Source organism: Podarcis pityusensis, assembly GCF_964106645.2.
Source record: "Podarcis pityusensis genome assembly, chromosome: 3".
NCBI classification, from domain to species: Eukaryota; Metazoa; Chordata; class Lepidosauria; order Squamata; family Lacertidae; genus Podarcis; species Podarcis pityusensis.
The window spans coordinates 107,675,322-107,698,823 of NC_138026.1; the positions used below are offsets into that span (position 1 = coordinate 107,675,322).

The 23,502-nt window shown below is 44.6% G+C and overlaps 2 protein-coding genes across 3 annotated transcripts in view; one reads left to right on the forward strand and one right to left on the reverse strand.

The window, feature by feature from the left end:
* The first annotated feature begins 230 nt into the window (after positions 1-230).
* Positions 231-22,208, forward strand: MSH6 (mutS homolog 6). The gene is made up of 10 exons (XM_081000857.1): positions 231-497; positions 9,253-9,452; positions 10,183-10,358; positions 12,338-14,870; positions 16,515-16,786; positions 18,228-18,345; positions 19,672-19,761; positions 21,204-21,358; positions 21,603-21,802; positions 22,047-22,208. The coding sequence occupies exons 1-10, from the start codon at positions 331-333 to the stop codon at positions 22,120-22,122; spliced, it is 3,987 nt and encodes a 1,328-aa protein (XP_080856983.1). The 5' UTR covers positions 231-330; the 3' UTR covers positions 22,123-22,208.
* FBXO11 (F-box protein 11) overlaps positions 22,176-23,502 on the reverse strand; it is a 70,035-nt gene continuing 68,708 nt past the window's right edge. For both annotated transcript variants that reach the window (XM_081000902.1, XM_081000901.1), the window contains exon 23: positions 22,176-23,502. In XM_081000902.1, the coding sequence (XP_080857028.1) occupies positions 23,373-23,502 (130 nt within the window). In that variant the 3' untranslated portion in view covers positions 22,176-23,372.

A 23,502-nucleotide genomic window follows, 5' to 3' on the forward strand; every position in this document is an offset into this window, starting at 1 on the left:
TGTTTTTATCTTGTATTTTTATGTATATTTTATATACACACACCCTGGTCCCAGATAAAGACATAGCAACCAGGCGCCACCACGGGGCGAGCGTTCCAAAGGCCTGGTCCCAGAGGCCATTTTTTTCACCGCCTTCCCCCCCTCAGGCAGCAGGAGGCGGGCGGGCTCGGCGCTCATAGGCCGCAGGACCCTCGCTGGGCGGGGACGGGCGTTTGGCGCGCTGCTTCGCCGGCCGGAGGGACGAGCGAGCTAGAGCCGAGAGAAAAGGGGCGTCCCTTTCGCGTCGCCGCGCTCCTCTCTTGCTCCTCCTCCTCCGGCGCCGCCGCCGCCATGTCCCGCCAAAGCTCCCTCCTCAGCTTCTTCCCCATGTCGGAGGCCAAGCGCGACGGCGACGGCGGCTGCAGCCCCCACAGCGATGCCGAGCCCGAGGGCGGGCGCATGTTGTCGCCCAGAGGGTCGGGCATCCGAGGGAGGACCAGGGCGCCCCCCACGGACTGGTAAGCCCCCGCGCTGAGGAAACGAAAAGGCGGCGGCGGTTGGCGGGCCAAGAGCGTGGAGCGCGCAGGCGCCGCTTCCATGAGGTGGCGGGCCTCTCTCTCGCATACTAGGCCCGAAAGCGGCGGCTTCTCAGGCCGGGTAGACCCTGAGGGAGAAAGAGAGAGAGAGGGAAAAGGGTGGCGCGCGCGATAGCGGAGGGTGGGTTGGCGAGGCGCGCAGGTGAGGTGGAGGGACGGGCCTCAGGTGAGGCGGGGAGAGGCAGCGCGGGAAAAGGGCAGGTTCGCGGGGAGGCCCCTCTTCAGGAGGCCGCGCAGGCTCGTGGGGCATCTCCGCGTGGCGGGAGGCGCCCCGCTTTTCCGAGCAGAAGCGGCAGGCTGCGCCGTGATGCTGAACGGTAGCTGATGGCATCTGGCATCCTCCTCCTCCGCGAATTTGCCTCTCAGATCTTTCCGAATCGGTGGCCCTCCAGATGGAGGAGAAAGCTCCCCGAAACTGCTTAAAGCTCCCCGATTTGCAGCTTGGTATAAGTGGGTTGGTGGCCTTTTGTGTTCTCTCTCTCCCCCCCCCCATTGTGTTTCCTTCCCCTTTTCATATGGCAGCACATGTTACAGCCCAGTACTTTGGCACACTTAAAGGAATGCGGGGTTGGGAATCTGCCCTGTGCAACGGTTTCACGGAATCGTAAATCACTGAATCCAGAACGGAAGGAACCGTGGATGGCAGCTGTTGAATAAGATTTGGCACGGACCCCTGAGGATTATCTAGTCCAGGCATCCCCAACCTTCAGCCCTCCAGATGTTTTGGACTACATTTCCCATCATCCCTGACCACTGGTCCTGTTAGCTAGGGATCCTGGGAGTTGTAGGCCAAAACATCTGGAGGGCCACAGGTTGAGGACGCCTGATCTGGTCCAACCCCCTGCAATGAAGGAACCTCAACATGTGATCCCCTATGCACACTGGATCCTGCTTCGCTTTGCAAATGAACTAGGGAGTTTTGTTGCTGCACCATTCCCAAGTTAATGTGAAGGAGTGCTGAAAAATATCTATACTTAAGCATACATTGAGTTTGGGCTATACAAGAGGGGTTTAAAGATTCCTGGTTGGCTAGATTTACCACTTGCTGCAACGGGTTGTGATTGAGATAGAATGTACAAGAAAACTGTCCACTTATACCACATTGCAGTCCTTCACTGATTTTTCATGAAGGTAGTTCTTGCATACACTTTTTAACAGTAAAGACCGAACTTCACTCAAAGCCCATATCTATTTGGCCTTCTTTTGGTGTCCGCAAAACCCTTTTTAAAAATTCGCTAGTGAGTGTTAAAATAATGTATGAAAGTGTAGCTGGTTGTGTCTCAGGAAAAGGCCTCACTTGCAGACATGACTTTCTGTTTTCCACATAACGTGAAGACATCACTTAAATTGCTTGGTGGCGGTAGGGTGTGTGTGTTTTGTGGCATCTTACCAAGTAAAATGGAGTGAATGTGCATAGGATCTAGGTGCAGGATCATTGTCTGAATGGATGAATGAATGCATGCTTGCTTGAGGGCAAGTGCCCTTGAATTCAGTGCAGTTTATTTTTTCAGGCCCAGCTGCATAGATGAGCATGCAGAACTGCAATTTATGTATGTTTTGTTGTTGTTTAGTCGTGTCCGACTCTTCGTGACCCCATGGACCAGAGCACGCCAGGCACTCCTGTCTCCCACTGCCTCCCGCAGTTTGGTCAAACCCATGTTGGTAGCTTCGAGAACTCTGTCCAACCATCTGATCCTCTGTCATCCCCTTCTCCTTGTGCCCTCAATTTTTCCCAACATCAGGGTCGTTTCCAGGGAGTCTTCCCTTCTCATGAGGTGGCCAAAGTACTGGAGCCTCAGCTTCAGGATCTGTCCTTCCAGTGAGCACTCAGGGCTGATTTCCTTCAGAATGCAGAGGTTTGATCTTCTTGCAGTCCATGGGACTCTCAAGAGTCTCCTCCAGCACCATAATTCGAAAGCATCAATTCTTCGGCAATCAGCCTTCTTTATGGTCCAGCTCTCACTTCCATACATCACTACTGGGAAAACCATAGCTTTAACTATACAGACCTTTGTCGGCAAGGTGATGTCTCTGCTTTTTCAGATGCTGTCTAGGTTTGTCACTGCTTTTCTCCCAAGAAGCAGGTGTCTTTTAATTTCGTGACTGCTGTATGTTTGCTCAAATGTAAATTCTGTCTAAGAACATAAGAGAAACCTACTGAATCAGGGGGATGGCCAATCTAATTCAGTATCCTGTTCTTACAGTGCCTGATCAGATGCCTGTGGGAAGCCTTCAAGGTGGGCACGAGTTAAAAAAACCCATGGTCCAGTTGATGGCATACCCTGCAACATTTCTCCAGTGAAAATAGGGATGTCCTATTTAATAATAGTAACAATAATACCATTATTTATACACCATACATCTGACTGGGTTGCCCCAGGCACTCTGGGCAGCTTCCAACATATATTAAAAACATATTAAAATATTAAACATTAAAAAAGTTCCCTATACTGCCTTCAGATGTCTTCTAAAGGTTGGCTTGGCTCCAGGGGTCACATAACTCCATACCCTCCAACATTTCTCTGATGAAAATAGGGCTATCCTAAGGAAAAGCAAGACATTCTGGGATCAAATCAGAAACCGGGATGGCTTATGTAAATCCAGGACTGTCCCTGGAAAATAGGGACACTTGGAGGGGGCAAGCTGACTTTAAAGGAAATGAAACTAAAAGTTCCCCAAACCCTTCTCTCTGCCCTGCATAATAGGGTAGGGTACCTGAGCAAAGGATCGTGACTGCTGCTTGTCATCTTGGCGGCATGATTTTCACATTGCAATTTGGTGTAATGTGTGAACTGTTTCCAACAAGTTAGAAATACAAAAGGGAAGGTGCTTCAATCTCCTAGTGACACTGATAATCAAAACTAGCACCATGCTATGAAAATCACAGGCCTATAATAAACTGCACCAGCAGAAAATTTAGTAAACTGCACCAGCAATGTATTATGAAAACCATGGGCCCTAGAGTAGGACTAAGTCTATTTCAGGCACGTCCAACTCCCAAGACACTGCAATCTACTCCCAGTATAAAAAAACGAACAGTGATCTACCCAGAGTTGTTGACTTTAAAGCATCCTGAGGGCAGAACAGGCCCTGCCTGACATTTTTCCTGTGGTTAACCTGTGACGAAGACTACCTTTTATGTACCAGGCTGCTGCTTTAGTGGTTAAAGGCGCTTTAGATTCCTATGGAATCAGTTGCCACATGTGGGCATGAGGGTCTATACTCCCCCTCTGTATTAGCCGACAGAGTATTTATTGATGATTTTTAACATCAAGGAGAGTGAGGTATTTGCTCAGTGTAAGATATTAGCGGTGAAGCTGCAGGTTCAGGATAGCATGGTGAAGTGCTAGTGGATCTTTCTGTATACTTGTATTTTTACAAGGTTTATTTCTAAGGCCAGAAAAAAAACCTGTATTACAGTAGATTAGTTCATGATGTAGCAGCATCTATTAAGGGCTAAAATAGCTAATGTGTTAATGCTTGTCTTGTGCTATGAGACATTAAACTTTCTATTCTAAACGGAACTGAGCGGGCAAGGAGTTTTCTTAATGGGAACTCTGGAAAAGGCTCACTACTGTGAAGCAGGAAAACTGAATGTTCTGCTGGAAGATTACTGGAGCTCTGCATACTCTGCTGACCACAATGGCCGAAATGGGTCATATCAACAGATAGTGAGCCCAAATCTGAACAGGTTATGGGCCAACTGACTTCTACAAGTCTCACATCAGCAACTTTTTCTTTTTTCTCACTCAGCAAGTACTATTTTTTAAAAAATAGATTTTATTGATACATCAGAACAACAAAACAGAAAAAACAAAAACAATATACAGCAATAAAAATAAATTAAAAATTAGATAACGGCAATAAATTTACAACCAACGAAACTTAAACATTCACACCACATAAATATATATAACATAAAGTTTTGACTTCAAGTTGAACCTATTTTTAATGCATCCAAGTACACGTAGTCTCAACTATTCTGGAGACCGCGTAAAGGCTGTGGCCAGATTGGGATTTAGGTTTGGGGCTGCCTGGCGGTCAAAAGGCAACATCACAAGCTTGCAAAAAATAAAATAATTGAAACAGGAGGCTACCGTCTTAGCTCTTCCCTGCTCCTTCCTTCAGTTTTTTACTTTGCCTTGCAGAAAGCAATCGTTTCTTCCTGAGACTCTTGGTGTTCTCCTTTCAGATTTCTTTGTCTCTTCTACCTCTAGTTGAATTTCTCTCTGTGTTTAGCCTCATCATTAGTTCTTCTCCTTCCCGGCTCTGGTGTTTCTCCACTCATTTTTCAAAGTCTCTTCAGTTGTTGGCTGCCTTCCTTATCTACAGCCTCTTTAGAGACTGCATTGTCCTTGACTCTGCTGATTTCAGCCATAGTAGCCTCCAGATTTCCCCTCCCCCTCCGACTTCTTCCTCAGTGAAGCTAAAGCCTTTCAAAACCAGTCTAGGGGTGGGTGGGTGGGTGTTAGAGAGCTGCCCTGCATTTTTTGTTAGTGATTAACGGCCTGCTATAATTCAGAGAGCTGCATTGTCTACACCTAAGTAGAAAGGCACAGGAGAAATCTACACCCGCCTGCAGCGAGTTGCAGCAGCAAAATCACAGCCTGTAAAGACAATAGAAAATTTTACAGCAAACTGCTTCTATTCAAGATTTAGTTCCAGTCCTCTCAGGGGCAGCACTTGTCACTTTCAACTGATATGGTAGATCTTCCCAGCTTTCCAGACTCTCTTGCCTGGTTGCTATTCAGAACATCTCAGAGCCAGATTTTTTTATGGGGGGTGGACCCCCCTTCTTCTTGCATTCTTCTAACTATGGAGGATGGTTCAATGGAAGGTCAGCAGGGGGCTCTGCTTTGGCTAAGCAAGGAAGCGCAGAGAGGAGGACAATGGAATCTCTCCCTGGTGAAGCGGATGGCAAGATCTTCCTCAGCTGAGCTCAAGAGGAATTTCTGCATCCCTTTGAAACCTCTCAGAGCCAAGATATTCATGCAGCTCAACCTAGCATGAATGAAATGTTTTGACCTCATTACTCAACAGCAGAACCAGTCTCTGCTTCAGAATACAGCATTAATCCTGAATTTCATCCATATACTGCACCTCCTAAAGGAAGCTCTACTAGTAGATCTGGCTGAGGAAGTAATTTGGCCCTCAACTACCTCTCAATCGCCAAATGTTCTTCATCAACAGTATCTGCTTCCCCTGCTTCTCCCTCCATCTCCAGGAGGTAATCTAGATAGAGCAGTGTTCCCCAACCTTGGGCCTCCAGCTGTTTTTGGACTACAATTCCCATCATCCTTGACCACTGGTCTTGCTAGCGAGGGATGATGGGAGTTGTAGTCCAAAAACAGCTGGAGGCCCAAGGTTGGGGAACACTGATCTAGAGCACAAGCTTCATGCAGGGGTTCTCAGTCCTTACCCAGGCACTCTGTTTCTTCTGAAGACCTTGACACAGCCTTAAGTGTTAGCGATCAGAGCCTCTGCCACAGCCCAGTCATTTGCAAAAGTGGCCCTTTCATGGGCAGTACTCCTCAAGACCTGAACCGGTCTCACATGTCCTTGTCAAAGATTTCCAGCGCACTGGGAGGCTGATGTGCTGTCTTGCAACAACTTGGCCTCTGAACCTTTTGTAGGGGGTAAGCTCTTTGGCGAAGAGGCTTTAAAGGACATCCTAGATGAGTCTATTGACAAGAAAAAAGAGATGACACATCTTTCGCCACACTTATCGAAGCTCAAGGTCCTTCAGAGGCAGGGATTTTCAGTCCTCCCAGCCTCCTGGAACAGGCAGTGCGGAGGGTTGAAAGAAAATCAACAGTCCTATTCCTGCAACACTCAACAGAACAAACCCCATCTCTCTTGGTGTTGTTACTATTCCAGTGGGAGGAAAAGTTGCCGCGATACACCCATAGTTGGCAGCAGACCATATCCGACAGATGGGTGCTGGACACTATCCGCAAATACTTACCGCCGCCAGACTCATCAGACCCCTCCAAGAAAAATGTCTGTTATTCTTACCGTTTTTCCAATAGTTACTCCATCATATTTTTTCTACCAGAGAGTATCTTTGAATTTTTAAGGGGAACCTTTCCCATTGGAAGCCATCTCCCATGTGATACTTGTACTGAATCTTCCTTTTTGGCTTGTTATTTAAAAACTGAAGGAGTGGGGAGGAGCTAAGATGGCAGCTTCTTGTTTCAATTTTTTATTTTTATATTTCAAACTTGTAATGTTGCTTATTAACCACCAGGTGGCACCAAACTTAAATCCCAATCTGGCAGCAGCTTTTACGGGATCTAGAAATACCTTCCATAGATATGACAGACTTTTCTGTTACATTTCCTTAGACCACCTGAATGGAGCCTGTAGCTCACAGATAGCCTGGATGTTCTCAAACATATAAAGGGCTCTTTACCACTGAATTATTTCATCTTTTCAGATAACGTTCCTGTAGAAAAGCACATACATGTATTAGTTTTAGTATTAGCATTATTTATTAAATTTGTATACCACCTTTCATCTGAAGATCTCAGGCTGGTTCATAACTGAAAACATAAAATGAGAATACAAAATACATACAAACCCCCCCCCCCAATAATTCCCTCCCCCAACCGCATTTAAAAAGCTGAAGAATGTTAAATCAGTCTGGTTGAAGAGACGTTTTTGCCTGGCACATAAAGATTTGTAATGAAGGTGCCAGGCAAGCCTTCCTCAGCAGGAGCCTTGGGGTGGCAGCGAGAGAAGCGAGGCTTTGCTTCCCCACCCAGTCATGCCGCCACAGTGTTGACAGAAATGGGTAAGGGAGGAGGGAGAACAGGAGGAGGAAAATGTGGCAGCAGCTGGAGTGCTCCTGCTGCCGCCTTGTGGGGCGAGATGGTTGTGGAGTTGTGCTAACACTGGGGTGCAGAACCCACAGGAGTTGTTTAAGAAACAGAACGAGTAGCTCTGCATTTGCAGTACAGTGGAACCTCAGTTTTCGAACATAATCCATTTCGGAAGACAGTTCAACTTCCGAAACATTCTAAAAGTGGAAGCCTCAGTTCAATGGGAAAACTCAAAACAGAAGTTGTGTCGGACATTCAGGTTCCGAAAAATGTTTGAAAACCAGAGCATTTACTTCTGGGTTTTCGGCGTTCAGGAGCCGAAATGTTTGAAAACGGAGCCATTCAAGAACCGAGGTTTCACTGTAATGGTGGGGCTCCTTGGCAGCATCCACAGCAGCAGAGGGTCGGGCATTTGCACACCACTGGCTATGCCTCTTGCCGTGGCCATTGGTACTCCATTGTTGCCTTTGCTGCTATCTCCCGCTGCTGCCACGAACAGCCCTCTGCTGCTGGGGCTTGAGAGTTGCTGCCTCGACCCCAACAAAGCTGGGCCCAAGTGGCCTCCGCTGAGAAAAAAGAGGAAAGAAGCTGCTGAAGCCCAATGAGCTGGAGCAGCCGGTCGGCTGCTGGGAATCGCCATTAAAGGGTTGGGAGGGAGCCATGAGCTGTCTTTGGAGAGTATGATAGTGGCTAAGGACGAAATATAGCAGAAGGCATTACTACTTCAGTGCCTCTGCAAGAAGTGTTTGGTCGGATAGGAAACAAGAGTAGACATAGAGCAGATCCATTTAAGTTAAGGTGATGTTCACAATGGGTCTAGTGTGAGTAGGACCCAACATTGGATACAACCCATTGTGTGCTGCTGTACAGAATATTGCCAAAGAATGTGAGAGCTGTGCTTTTTCACAGTTTTTGGATTACTTTGGAGGAGGACAGGCGCTCTGCAGAATGAACATTGCAATATCTATATGCCAATTGCCATTTACATATGTTTCTGGGCACTTCAACTGTCCACTGACTAACCTGTTGCTATTTAGAACTCTTGGCGAGCTCAATATTTTTTTTATTGTCACTGTTTGAGAGCCATGCTGTTCGCTCTGGAATCCTCCCCTCAGCGATCAGAAACTGATCAGAAACATTATCTCATACGCTGCATATGCTTCAAGATAAGATAAATGGGCCTGCTAACTGGGAACTTGTTTCATCTCGTTCTAACTATGAAAAAACCAAGAATGCACCATAGGCCCAGTTACTAGGACACTCTAGATTAGGAGCCTCCTGATTGGCTCTGGATGTGGAAGAAAATTGAGCCTTTGCACTGATTTAGGTTCAAGACTCTGTTTATTAAGGCAAAGCTATTGTGCTGGGGGAAACTCCCTCATCCTCTTCCTCCCAATCAGTAGGGCTTCTGCTTACATCCAGAACCAACAAGCTTTACAGGGGGGGAAACACGGGCAAAACGTCAGATGTACAGTATCATACATCATTCTTTTACCATCCATTCCATCTTCATATCTTTTAAGATCATACCAGCTGTGCTGCGAACTGGATCTATCCTATCAGTGTTAGGATTAGTAGCTTTGTTATTCTTTATCCTCTTTTATAATTCCAAGCTATGTTTCTTAATTGTCCCAGGTTTGGGGAACAGGCCTTGACAGTCAGCGAAAAACATAATGCTTTACATTTGGAGGTGGGGATTCTACTTAAAAAAATTAAATGAAAACTTGAGTGTCCTTGGGTAAAGTATGAGCTAAATTCTAAGAGAATTGTGTCTGTAACCAATGTAGTCTTTTGACTTCATAGATTATCAGTAATAGATCTGTTATAAAGGCTATCTCTCTTTTTTGGTCCTGCAGTGACTGTGAATTTTCACCCGGCGATCTGGTTTGGGCCAAACTCGAAGGCTACCCTTGGTGGCCATGCCTTGTGTACAAGCATCCAACAGAAGGATCACTTTTCAGAGGCAGAGGAAGATCCTCTCGCATCCATGTGCAGTTCTTTGACGACGATCCATCAAGGGGTTGGGTTAGCATTAGATATATCCGACCATATACAGGTAAGAGTTGATAACTGAATGTAATAGGTGATAACAGAATATACTATATATAAATAAATGGGGGGGGGGATGAAATTAAATGCAGGTCACATAGATATTACAAGCAATGCTGCATCCCTCTGTAAATTGACCACATACTGAGAGGCTTGGAAGCACTGTTCGGCTAAGCTGCCCTTTCACCTTCATGTGAGTAGGATGCAGCTCTTCAACTGGACTTGACTTGGCAGTACAAGGGATTAAGGCTGTTCTATTTCACCTAACACACACCTGTCCTGTTACTGTAGGCAACTTGCAGCCCTAGGCCACTCTTGGCAAAAGCCCCACCCGTATTGAGTGAGCAGCACTCGTTGCAGAGGGAACTATAGAGTGCCAAAGATGGTTCTGTATTCAGCACCAACAATTGATATGCTATTTTGCATGAAAATAATCATTCTGACTGTGCGAGTTACACCAAATTTTCCCCTTCCTGCTGCCCCCTGTATTCTAACAGCAGATTAGTAGTAGTTTATGTGGAATGATTTAAAAAGTCATGCAATTTAATATACACAGTAATCTGAGTAGTGGCAGTTCTAAATAACAGTTCTGAAGAGATATGGGAATAAATGCAGAATCTTTAATTTGGGATTGTTACTGTAAGGTTTCTGCATGTTAGATAATCAAAAACTAGGAGAGACCATGAGCGTGTTTTTGCCAAAATCTATTCTCTGACTGATTCCTTTTTATATTACAGGTTCTTCTGGGAGAGATACCAGTAGGGGAGGCATGTTCTACAGTTCAAGACCTGAAATTAGAAGAGCAATGGAATTGGCAGATGCTGCTTTGAAAAAAGAGAAGAGTGAGAGACTTGAGCTGGCAGTGTGTGACAAACCTTCCGAAAGCGAGGAAGAAGACGATGAGGAGATGGAGGTCACTCTTTATAATTCTTGTTTCCAGAAGCAATTAGAAAAACGGGAAGAGAGGATGCTCATGATTTGTAGGACAGTTCTGTATATGTAGATAGTTGCCTTTCTCTTTATTGTTCTGGAACTGTAACAAGTATGTGTCTGAACTCACATGCATGTCCACACTCACATGTACACACACTAACTAGAGGTTTGGGATCTTTTGGTAGAATTATAACATGTCCATTTTTGAATATGTGTTTGCTTCTGTTCCTGCCTAAATAAAACTCCTAACACCCAATACTTCTTGTTCTGGGCTGGCGATCATTACTGCTACTGCTACTACTACTACTACTACTACTATTGTTAGTAGTGGTAGTAATCTGCCCTATACTCATAGATCTCAGGGTGGTTCACAGCATAACAATCTCTTAATTGCCAGACGGGCGGCCCAGTAATTTTTAGAGGCAAACAAATAGCTTTACATTCAGATTCTTGAGGAACACATTAAAAAAACAAAGCTTGCTTTATCATATGAAATGAAAATGACAGAATACATAAATGCTGTTTCAGACAGTAAAATTACAGTTCAGGCAGGTAGCAAATCCTACCATACACACACCTTGATCTAAAGTGTGTAAGAATCCCTGCCTATTCTCAAAAGCCTGCGGAAGTGAGCGTGACCATTATGCTAGCAAGACTCACACTAATAGTAAGTTAAGAAATGGAGGAGGTGGGGAGAATACCTGTCTTTAGGCATGTGTGTGTTCGTTCCTTGTGAGCGCAGAATGAAGATCCTTGGAGCTAGGAGAGCCACTGCCTACAGATTTTGGGGTTCCTTTATACCCTTTTCTTTGTGGAGAAGGGAGGGGACTTTTCAGCTGGACAATTCCTATTGTTTCAGTTGCCTTTCATTGAGAGTTCCTACCCATCTCTCACTTCCCCCATGTTGCAGATTAAGAGTTTGAAAGACTCATCTTAGTGGGCTGTGACTGAACTAGTTATCTTGGTGCGTTCTCTGTGTTTAAGTTATAATAACATTATAGTAATTGTCTCCATCCAGGGCGTCAGTAGGCTGTACTTGGGAAATTTGCGTGTGTTAACCTTCATGCAAAGTGTGAGGAGTTCAGGATGTTGTCTGAATGCCTTTCAGGGCATGCTTTTGATAAGGCTGGTACCTGGGTCAAGCAAGGCTCAATGTGGGAAATCTCGTGTTAAATTTTAAGTTATGTCACCCTTCTTACTGATGCTATAATGTACAGTAATAAACCACAGAATAAGTTCAGAATGACGCACAGCTATTCACAGCAGCACTTTCTTCTGTGGTTATGAGCCAACTTTCCCGGGGTAGAGCATGGTACTCTGTAAGGAAAGCTTGGAGGAGAACACACCCCATCCTTTATGCTTGTCACTTAATTCAAGGCTATGCAAGTGCATGTTTAATTTGCTGAAATGGATGACTTTCAGGTCGCCTCAGAGCAGAACATAAATTGGGAGTTGCCTGTAGGGGCTTTCCTTCACAACTGAAAAAGAAACCTCTTGGTTGTCCATCTCTTTCAGGGTCTTTAGAACTGATATCTGACTGCTGAAGAACTGTGTGTAGGCTTGAACAAAACGGAAGTATTGGAGACAACTTATTCCAGCTTTTGATGCAATTGAGCCTAGCTACTGCTTTGCCATAGAACTCCTAATTGCATACCCATCGTTGCGCTAGTCCAAGAGGAGAGGTTGAAACCTCTCACTCACCTATCACAAATCCGATGAGCAGAGGGAGATCACATCCCCATTGTTCACTGGTCATGATGGAGAAGTTGAAATCTCATATCTGCATGATAACGTGGCCCGACAACCTCACCTGCTGCTTAATTTAAAACAACAATGAGAAGAAGACAGCAGCCAAATTGTTGGGTCCCCCATCAGAAAGCTTGCCTTATCAAAGTTGTAGCATTAGCCTGTCTTTAAAGCATCCGATTTTTTATACTACTTCTTTTTTGTCTTTGGCAGGTGAGCGATGAGGGTGATGATTTTGGCACATCTGAGGAAGTGAAACGTAGAAAAAGGCAAATTGCAAGAAAGCAACATGCTGAGAAATCCAAAAAGAGAAAGATCATGGATTCCGACAGTGAACGCGAGTATTCAGACATGGAGTTTAAACCCGATGAAGCTAGCAGTGATGAAAATAGCGTTGGAGTTGGTGACAGTGATGCTTCTGAATCGGAGGCTGACCCAGGAAAGAAAGTAAAGCGTCCCATTAAAGTCTCCCCTAAACCAGTGCTGGAAAAGGCATCTAAACCTCCCCAGAATAATGTGTCTGTAACGCCCAGCAGAGAAACAAATCTTTCTGCTGAGATAAAGTATAAGTTATCATCTTTTGCAGCTCCTGAATGCTTTGATTTTCAGCCAAGCATTAACGGAGGAGCAGGAGCAGGAGCAGGAGCAGATGGCAATCCGACTTCATGGGAACATGATAAAATTGACTGGCTCCAGGATGGTAAAAGGAAAGATGCTCGTAGGAGACGGCAAAATGATCCAGATTATGATCCAAATACTCTGTTTGTGCCAGAGGACTACCTTAGAAACTGCACTCCGTTAATGCGGAAGTGGTGGGAGATGAAGAGCCAGAATTTTGATGGCGTGCTTTTCTATAAAGTTGGGAAGTTCTATGAGCTCTTCCACATGGATGCTGTTATTGGTGTTAACAAGATGGGCCTGTCGTTCATGAAAGGCACTTTTGCGCACTCTGGTTTCCCAGAAATAGCATTTGACAGATACTGCACTATATTAGTCCAGAAAGGTTACAAAGTGGTTCGTGTTGAGCAGATTGAGACTCCTGAGATGATGGAAGCACGCTGTAGAGCCTTGGCTCACCCGACAAAATACGACAGAGTTGTGCGCCGAGAAATATGCAGGGTTATTTCCAAGGGGACACAGACCTATGGTATTCTAGATAGTGATGATTTGGACAGCTACAACAAATACCTCCTCTGCGTGAAAGAAAAAGTTGACGATTCTGCTGGCCTTCAGCGCACCTATGGAGTATGCTTTGTGGACACGACAGTGGGGAAGTTCTACCTGGGTCAGTTCTCGGATGACCGCCATTGCTCAAGGTTTAGAACTCTCTTGGCTCATCATATTCCTGTGCAGATACTTTTTGAGCGAGGGAACCCCTCTGCAGAAACACAGAAGATATTCAAAGGCTTACTCCCCTCTACTGCGCAAGAAGGTTTGATTGCTGGGTCTCAGTTCTGGGATGCATCCAAAACACTGAAAACATTGATTGAAAAAGGCTACTTCCAGGACAAAGAAAATCTAAGCAGTGAGCCCATCCTGCCGCCAGTAATCAAATCTATGACTGCGGAAACTGACTCATTGGGACTTACCCCTGGGGAAAACGCTGAGCTTGCGCTCTCTGCTCTTGGCTGCTGTGTCTTCTACCTTAAAAAATGCATTATTGACGAGGAACTCTTATCAATGGGGAAATTTGAAGAATACATTCCTGTGGATGTTGATATTGCAAAAGAACAAAACTCAAGCAGTCTGTTTGCGAAAACAAGCCAGAGGATGGTGTTGGATGGGGTCACCCTGACAAACCTAGAAATTCTGCAGAATGCAACCACTGGGTCAGAAGAAGGCACATTGCTGGAAAATATTGACACTTGTTGTACGCCCTTTGGAAGGAGACTCCTGAAACAGTGGCTCTGTGCACCGTTGTGTAATCCTTCCACCATCAATAACCGCCTGGATGCAGTTGAAGACCTCCTAGCTGAAGCTGCCAAAATGTCAGAAATCCGTGACCTTTTAAGGAAACTCCCAGACCTTGAAAGGCTTTTAAGCAAAATTCACAGTATTGGGTCATCCCTTAAGAACCAGGACCACCCTGGCAACAGGGCTATTTTATATGAGGAGGCCAGATACAGCAAGAAAAAAATTGTAGACTTTTTGTCCGCACTGGAAGGTTTTAAAATAATTATGGAAATTATCTCAATTTTGGAAGATATTGCTGATGGTTTTACATCCAAAACACTAAGGCAGATAGCGATGGTCAAATCTAAGAATCCAGAAGGCCGCTTCCCAGATATTAAAGCAGAACTTGAAAGGTGGGATGCAGCTTTCGATCATAACGTTGCACGAAAGACTGGTGTGGTTAACCCAAAAACTGGGTTTGACACTCAATATGATAAAGCGCTAGAGGATATAAGCAGCATTGAGGAAGGCCTTCGTCAGTATCTGGAAAAGCAGCGCAAACGGCTTGGCATTAAAGCTGTGATGTATTGGGGAGCAGGCAAGAACCGCTACCAGATGGAGATTGCGGAGGGTTCGGTGCCTGCGAACCTGCCTGACGATTATGTGTTGAAATCTACCAGAAAGGGCTTTAAGCGCTACTGGACTAAAGACCTGGAGAAAATGCTGAACGAGATCATCAACGCCGAAGAACGGAGGGATACGGCACAGAAAGACTGTATGAAGAGGTTATTCTACAACTTTGATAAAAGCAGTGAAGACTGGCACACGGCAGTGGAATGCATTGCAGTTCTAGGTACGAAGACTTCTACCATAGTATATTCAAGTTGAAAATGTACTATTAATTGTTAGCGTGTGGGCAGCTTGAAAGAGCTGGGGTTCCGTAATACGGAATATTGCCAGCTAATCCCTTGCAAAGAAACCAGTGTGGAGTGCCACTGTGTATATTAGGAATATTAGCCGAGGGTGGGGGCTAAATGTTAGTATACAGAAAAGGATTGATTCCCTGCTTCTTGCGCAAGGAGTGACTCTTAGCAAAGGCAGTTGATAGCTCCGTGCAGTGATGAGCATAATGATGCATAATCTTGTAACCTGTGTGATTATTATTACAGTTGCAACAGCCGTCGCTGCACTTGCTCGGGGAGAAACTCTATGCACCTCATATCTCTTCAGACTGATGAGAAGGGTGTGTGTCCTGTCCTGGCATCCAATGAAATGTGTGCATGTCTAAGGCATTTTCAGTAAAGGAGAGACTGAGCCAGGGCAGACAGGAACTGAGCAGGAAAAGCAAACAGCCTCTTGTGCATTTGGGGGGGAATATATACTGAGAGCTTCAGTGAGTGCCATAGGAGGAGATGCTAGTTGGGTACGCTGGTACCTGTGGGTGCCACACTGGCGTCCTCTGCCGTATCTTATGAGGTGGGCTGTGTCCCACAAAAGATGATATGGTATAGTTTTTTCAGAGCAAGCCTGCTTTAAGCAAGAGTACTTTCAATCTAAAGTTATAGGTAAGGAGTCAGCCTGAGTTCTAGAGAAGCTGAGAGCTCATCAAAGAGATATATTCAAAACTGTGAAAGTACCATATTTTTCCTTGTACAAGATGACCCCTACTTTTTTTGAACCCAGAATTAAGAAAACAAAACCCTAAAATAGATGGGTGGCAATGGAAGCCAAGCCAAGAAAGGTGGCGGTTTGAGGAGGAGGGGGGAAGGAAAGGGTGCTCTTACTTCAGTGGTTGTGCTGGCGGGGCTTCAGGACGCAAGCCAGTCACCAGCATGCAGCCTGCAGTGGGAGGAAAGGGACAACAGCAGGAGGGACTGCCACAATCCTGGAAAAAACCTTGTCTTAAACATGGAAAAATAGGGTATTCCCAGGCTTTCTGTTTAAGATTGCCATCACCTTCTGCTCTTTTTTGTATAGTTTCAGTCTAATCTAATTAATGGAAACTCTATCCCTCAATTATTTTAAAATTAAACAAATTTCAGACTTCCATATTATTTATACTTTCCTAATAATTGTGCGTTAATTGAAATTTCTGTGTTGGATGTTAGCAGTACGTAGTGCATAAAAGCTTCTGGTTTGGTGGAGAAGATAGTGAAAGTTTTGTGACTGAAGTACTTGGAAGTAACTGATACAGTGGTACCTCAGGTTACAGACGCTTCAGGTTACAGAAATAGTACCTTGGGTTAAGAACTTTGCTTCAGGATGAGAACAGAAATCGCGCAGCGGTGGTGCAGCAGCAGCGGGAGGCCTCATTAGCTAAAGTGGTGCTTGAGGTTAAGAACAGTTTCAGGTTAAGAACGGACCTCCGGAACGAATTAAGTACATAACCAGAGGTACCACTGTACTTTAGTCACCTGTGATATAGCCCAGAGCTCTGAAGAAGGAATACAGGAAACGGGAAAACTGACTGGGATTTTCTCTTCCCCCACCCCAATAGATGTCCTAATGTGCTTTGCACACTATAGCCAGGGATGTGATGGACCGTTGTGCCGACCTGTAATTGTGCTTCCGGAGAGCAACACGCTGCCCTTTTTGGAGCTGAAGCATTCCCGCCACCCCTGCATTACAAAAACCTCATCGGACGATGACTTCATCCCTAACGATATCCTCATAGGTGTACAGGATGAAAAGGCAAATCCGGAGAGCAGGACTTGCTGTGTTCTAGTGACTGGTCCAAACATGGGAGGAAAGTCCACACTCCTGAGACAGGTGATCATAGAACAAGACACTTGGAAGCATGGTTTATCTGTATAATTCCCCTCTTTTTTACAGGCTAACTACCCCATTGGGATTGGTTAAGGGGTTTCTTCCCCCAATCGGTGCATGTTCTGTTCTTTCATTTGCAACATGCAGGCTAGGTATAGGGCGGTTTACAAATATATATATATATATAGAGAGAGAGAGAGAGAGAGAGAGAGAGAGAGAGAGAGAGAGAGAGTGTTCCCATTGCAATCTGGATTGTGTGAGAAGACTGGAGAGGGGCTGAAAGTTGGGTCAGGTAGGAAGTTGGGTTAGCTGGACTCTGGGACTCTGACATGTACTGTATAAATACATTGACATGTATAAATACATATGAATTCCTGTAGGAAAATAACATGCGCAGGACAAATCGTCCAAATGCTTTTAGCAAAGTAGCATTCATTTAAAACGAGGCTAAACCCAATGTTAGTAACATTCCTGCTTACCTAGATCCTACTATTCAAATAATTAGGCAATTGTACTTTGTTCAGTTTTCTTTCATCACCTGTTTGATGTGGAAGTGGATAGTATGTAGAACAGCAGGATTCTGTTGGGGAGGGGGAAAGATGTGCACTTTCCATACGTTCAGTGTTTTTAATACCCTAGATTGCCCAGTCACAAGAGCTGTTGGCTGGAAGGCTACTCCTTGCCTAAATGTTTGCTCTTACAGAATGAGGATCAGATCATAACGGAGCATTGTGAGAGCACAAGTAGGAAGCATTTGTAACCAAGATGGCAAAACATTACAAATGCTTCCTGTCTTTCCTCTCTAAAACCAAGGGAACCAGTCGAACATACAGTGGTACCTCGGAAGTCGAACGGAATCCTTTCCGGGAGTCGGTTCGACTTCCAAATCGTTCGGAAACCAAAGCTTGGCTTCCGACTGGAGGCTGCGGAAGCTCCGTCGGACGTTTGGGTTCCAAAGAACGTTTGCAAACCGGAACACTCACTTCCGGGATTGCGGTGTTTGGGAGCCAAAACGTCTGAGTACCAAGGTGCTTGGGATCCAAGGTACAATTGTATTTCCAAAATTTAGTTTTCCCAGAATTCCATTATCTGTTCAACTGATTTCCATTTCCACAGCAGCATTGGGGTGCTTAAGTATGTTTAAATCCCTGCTGACTGATATCCATTAGGGCTCTGTCGAGCTGTATAGAAACTCTAAAATAAGATGGAATAATTCAGCATTAAACATCGGGTTGGTGTGGCATGCTCTACTGCCAACTCTTATTTGTGGGAATAGATGGGGGTTTGAAGGTGTCAATTTGTACTGGGCAGTCCAAAGGTAGACAACTTCATTTTGGTGGAAATAGCATTGGAGGAGGTATTGAACTGAAGCATATCTTCCTTAGCATCAGGACAAGCAGGTGAAGCGAGTTCTCTAATGCCTATTGGTTTTATTGCTTTGCAGACTGGCCTCGTGGTGATCATGGCCCAGTTGGGATGCTTTGTACCTGCCGAGTCTTGCAGGCTTACTCCTGTCGACAGAATATTCACCAGACTAGGGGCTTCAGACAGAATTATGTCAGGTGAGTTCTGTCCGTTTTGGGGTTTCCAAGAAAAAATTGCTAAAGCAAAACAGGCGACACGGAACTTTTTGTAAAGGAGAAGGGTGTGCCCACCTCAAAATACGTGTACAGTGGTACCTCGGGTTACAGATGCTTCAGGTTACAGACTCCACTAACCCAGAAATTGTACCTCGGGTCAAGAACTTTGCTTCAGGATGAGAACAGAAATTGTGCGGCACAGCGGCAGCGGGAGGCCCCATTAGCTAAAGTGGTACCTCAGGTTAAGAACAGTTTCAGGTTAAGAACGAACCTCCAGATCGAATTAAGTTCTTAACCTGAGGTACCAGTGTATATGAAAATGGTTATACGGTGACAAGCGCTAGAAATACTTATGGGGAGGGTGGGAATGGTCTGGCCTTTAGACTCTCCTCTCTTCTGCCTATCCATACTTACTTAAGACAGATGTACCCTGAGGAAGTGAGGAAGCCCAGACCAAGGAGCCCATGACCTGGCAGCCCTGACCCCTCCCTCCCCTGTAGCCCCTTAAGACCCATGTGCCCTGAGGGAAAGCAGCAGAGAAGAAGCCCGGGACTGGGGTTTGTGCCAGCAGGTCCTGAAGCTGGCCTGAGAAAGAACAGCTTGGTTCCTAAGTGAAACGCTAGTTCTGGGTTATGGCAGCAGGGGCATCAGTGAGGGAAATGCCAAAGGTTCCTTAACTGAGGTGGGAAAGGTACTGCTCCTTACAGATGAAGGAACATTTGAAGGGCTCAACTACCAAAAGCGTCTTCCACTGAGGCAAAAGCATCGTTTTCATATTGCGGAGCTCAAGTGGGCCACTTCACAGACTTCCTCTCAGAGTTAAAGTTAGGTTTTTAAGGCTGCAATCCTGTGCAGTTATTTAGGAGTAAACCCAGATTAAATTCAGCGGGGCTTGCTCCTGAGTAGACATTGCACAAGATGGTGCAATGGCTTGAAAGCTTAGTTTAGATATGGGAAGCCCAGGTTCGAGTCTTCACCCTGTTGAAAGCTCCCCGAGTCATCTTGGGCCTGGTCTGAAGGCATGAGTCCACCACCTCACTGGAAGTTAAGCAAACCTGGTCAGTATCTGAAACGGATCCTTCCTGGGAATCACATGCATGGCACCTCGGTTTCACGACGAAAAGGTGGGGTATAAATGCAAGAATATTCAAATTGACAGACTGTGATGCCGCACGTTTAGCTGCTGCCAAAATGCATGTAGTTCTTCCTGCCTCTGCTCTCATCACCACTCCTGCTCCACACTTCCGTGGAGGCCCCTTGCGTGATTTAGAAACCTGCAGTGACCAGGATGTTTTCTTCCTCCACCAGGGGAAAGTACATTCTTTGTTGAGCTGAGTGAGACTTCCAGCATACTACGACATGCAACAGAGCACTCTCTCGTTCTTATGGATGAACTAGGTATGTAATAACTTTTGCAATATCTGTCTCTTTTTTAAAAGACTTGTTTTTTGCCCACTTACAGGTATGTCAAGTTAACAGCCCGATTGGCAGGCTACAGCTGCCTGTACTCAGTCTGTGGCACCGCACAAATTCCCGACTTAAGTACTGTGTTGCAGAGCAAAAGCTTGGTTGCGTGACCTTGTATGTACCAGTGCCATTCAAAGCAAGCTCTCAGCAACTATGCCTGCAGCTGTCGTGCCAGCACAGCGCTCCTGGGCTATAGATGCTAGGTGTGCTAACAGGGCATATGAAACAGCCGAGAGCCCAATTTAAACAAGGCACTGGATGCTGGCAACACCATATGGGAAGTTCTTGCCCACACAAATCTTTTAAATTGGACCCAAGATTCTCGTTCTGGTTTCCAGGACGGATAAATGTGCCTGGGTTGGCCACAGTGGCTTTGCTTAAGCAAACTAAAGTGCACAAATAAAGACATCCTGCTTCCACCCCAGGATCTTGACAGTCCCATTTAGCATCATGCGAGAGAGAGCGGTCAACTATTACTCAAACCAGTCTGCCCGATAATCTCATTTGATGTGTGGATGGCTGGGAACAGTGTGTGTTGTGCCACCCTTCATTTGGAATCAAAAGGATCTTTTTCAGTAGCAGGCAAAGACCATTTTATTCAAGGCCTTCTAGTTTGCTTGAGATTCTCTGGCTGTCATAGTGGCTTTATTTTGAAGAAACTTGCCTAGTTGTTGTTTTTTACCCATGCTACTCATGTGCACTAGAAAGGGTATTATTTGAATGTTGCCACTTCCTCCCATACACTATCTTAAGCCATCTGTGACTGCAGCTGATGAGAGTCTTAACATACTTTTACAAATTTTCCTGGCCCTTCCATTTTTTTTTAAACCTGATCAAAAGTTTTGGAGAACTCAAAAGCTTGCTTTTGTAACAATCTGGTTTGCCTAAGAAGGATACCGTCCTGATACAGATTTTGGAATAAATATTTTTATTAGACTAAATCATTGCTTGCTAAACAAAGTATCTCACAGCAAGCTCGTTTGAATTTCCCGAATAACTTTGCCCAATTCTAGTTCAGAATGTTGAGCCAAGGCTGCAGTTTATATACATATAATGGAATGATCACACAAGAAACCTCCCATTATGGGAGAGGTCCTGATTATTCAAGTTTTGGAAGTTCTGTTCTTTTTATGAAAGGGGTCTTGTTTAGGGTCTCACCTGCATGTGATGGTGAAGACAGGATGGCTGAACTACTTAGTCATCCTGCTTTAAAAGTGGTTCAAATTCTCAGTATGCTGTTGGTTGTTTCTTAGTTGTTTGGAGTTTTTTGGGAAAGAAGGGGAAAGATCCAGCCTAGTGCAAGGTTCAAAATGTATTTCAGCCGCTTTGGCAATGCCTTGGGAGTTTTAAACTCCGCTTTCTTTACTTTCCAGGTCGAGGTACAGCTACCTTTGATGGAACTGCTATTGCTAGTGCAGTTGTCAAAGAACTTTCAGAGAACATCAAATGCCGCACCATGTTTTCAACACATTACCATTCTTTAGTAGAGGATTATTCTCACACCCCTTCTGTGCGGTTGGGACACATGGTATGTAACACTTCCTTTCCCTTCAAAAGTGGTCTCGCCTGCAGAGGGCTTACAGGCTGGAACTCCCTTTCTTCAACACAGCCATTCTGCTAAATGAAATGAACCCCGCTGTTCCATTACTTTGAGAGTGGCCAGTTGAAACTTGCTAGTAAACAAAGTAGACCATTAAAGGCCTAGATGAGCTGGTAGGATTTGAACCAAGGGCCATTGATCCACTTTTCTTTCTGCTGTTTTTTCTTTTCAGGCATGTATGGTGGAAAATGAGACTGACGATCCTAGCCAAGAAACAATTACATTTCTCTACAAATTCATCAAAGGTGCTTGCCCTAAAAGCTATGGCTTTAATGCAGCAAGGCTTGCTAACATTCCCGAAGAAGTTATTCAGAAAGCTCAAGAAAAGGCAAAAGAGTTTGAGGCAACTACCCTCTCACTACGATTGTTCAGGTAAGATTTTTCACCATGTGCTTTCCTTGCAGGGCGGGGCAATGCTAGTGTCCTTAAACCTTGCTTGCTTGCTGCAGGAGATGGTTTAAACTAGCTTGCTGTGATTGCACAGCACTGTTATACATTGTATTGAGCCTAGCCGGAAGCGCAAGCAGTGTCTGAACAATACATTAAGCTTGGTATTATTGTAAAAAGTCTTTCCCCTAGTTTTAAACATGCATATGTTGATTGTGTGTTTTCCCAGGAAACAGTGCCAGATAGCTGAAGGAGCTCCACTAGCCAGAGATGAGCTTGACAAGCTAGCCGTGCTTCCTGTGTGAGACAACCTGTAATAAGTTTCTACAGCAGTTTTTGAAGGCATTATGCAAACAACAGTGATCTAATAAACTTTATTTTTTAAAAATGACCATTTTCCATTGTATTTCCTAGGAAATTAAACCCTTTTAATTCTTAGCTACCCCTCTACATAATGGTTATTGAATACTCCACAATATATTAAGTCTAGATGTTATGGTACATGCATACACTTTCAGGCTGTTGATTACCCACTGTCACCAATACACATAAATGGAAAAAAAGCTATGAAACTGTATAGGGCTGTCTATATACTTTTGTCTCATCTTCATTAGAGGAGGAAATTGCAATTTTCAGCAGTTCATAAGAGTTAATGTCCAAGACTGTTCAATAAAACTGTGAACAGAGTAAATACAGGATTGTTTTGAGGAGATGTTCTTACAACAGTGTACTTTAAAACATAGTAAAACCTCTTAACTGCAAACTGTCGCCTGCATACTTTGTTTTAATAGTGCATTATCTCCCAGGAAGCCTCATTAAAACATTGTTTCTCAAAGTGATGTGAAGACCATGGGGGGGCGGGGAAGGGGGAAAGGAGGGATATTCTAACTGCAAAGGATACCAGAAAAATTGCTGGATATAATTTAAGATTAGTGTTCTCTTTCATAGAAAGAACGTACATACTGGGACATGAGTACAGTTACAGCAAGTCTAGATGTGCTAACAAAACAGGACACATTCAAGTACAATAAGATTTGCTTGAAATTAAAAACTACATGAGATTAAAGCATTAAAATCATCTCAATCTGAATAAATGTTTTTTAAAAAAATCAAAATAAATGCAGAAGTGCTAGCTCACATTTTTTACCATATTACAAAAAGCAATTGGTACCCATGTCCATAAAGGCAGCAACAAAGACTGCTGCTAGTCTACAGAATAGTACTACTGCAAATGGGACTGTGTTTCAATGCTACTTGTAGAAACACCAGCCTTTTGGAAGTTGGTATCTGTACAATGATGCAGCTTATTTTCTTCACATCTGTCCCTTAGTCTTTGTTTTACACAGTAATGCTGAAACGCCCAGTTCTGTTATCCTGAGTCAACATATTGCCACTTTCTTTTTGGTAGGTTGAGCTCCATAGTGTCACCACTTTTACACATCCTTTTTTAAGTCTCCCTCTGCAGAAATGGGCAAGTATAACTTCCTCAAAAACAAAATTAACAGTTACGATAGAATGGCAGGACTTTTTTCTTCCTTTCTTTCTCAAAAGTAATTCAGTTGTGCTGCAGCGTATTAGATTCTATAGGAGGAGCAGAGTCATATAGTGTATCTGTATCATGGGTCGGTTCTCCGGCTAATGTACATGGATTGGAGAGTGTTCCAGCACCACAGTCGCAGAAAAAC

Excerpts from the sequence above, each read along its gene's own strand:
- MSH6 (XM_081000857.1), top strand. The coding sequence starts at position 331 with ATGTCCCGCCAAAGCTCCCTCCTCAGCTTCTTCCCCATGTCGGAGGCC. Across the intron at positions 9,453-10,182 it reads ATATATCCGACCATATACAG|GTTCTTCTGGGAGAGATACC; the intron begins GTAAGAGTTGAT and ends TTTATATTACAG. Across the intron at positions 14,871-16,514 it reads GGAATGCATTGCAGTTCTAG|ATGTCCTAATGTGCTTTGCA; the intron begins GTACGAAGACTT and ends CCACCCCAATAG.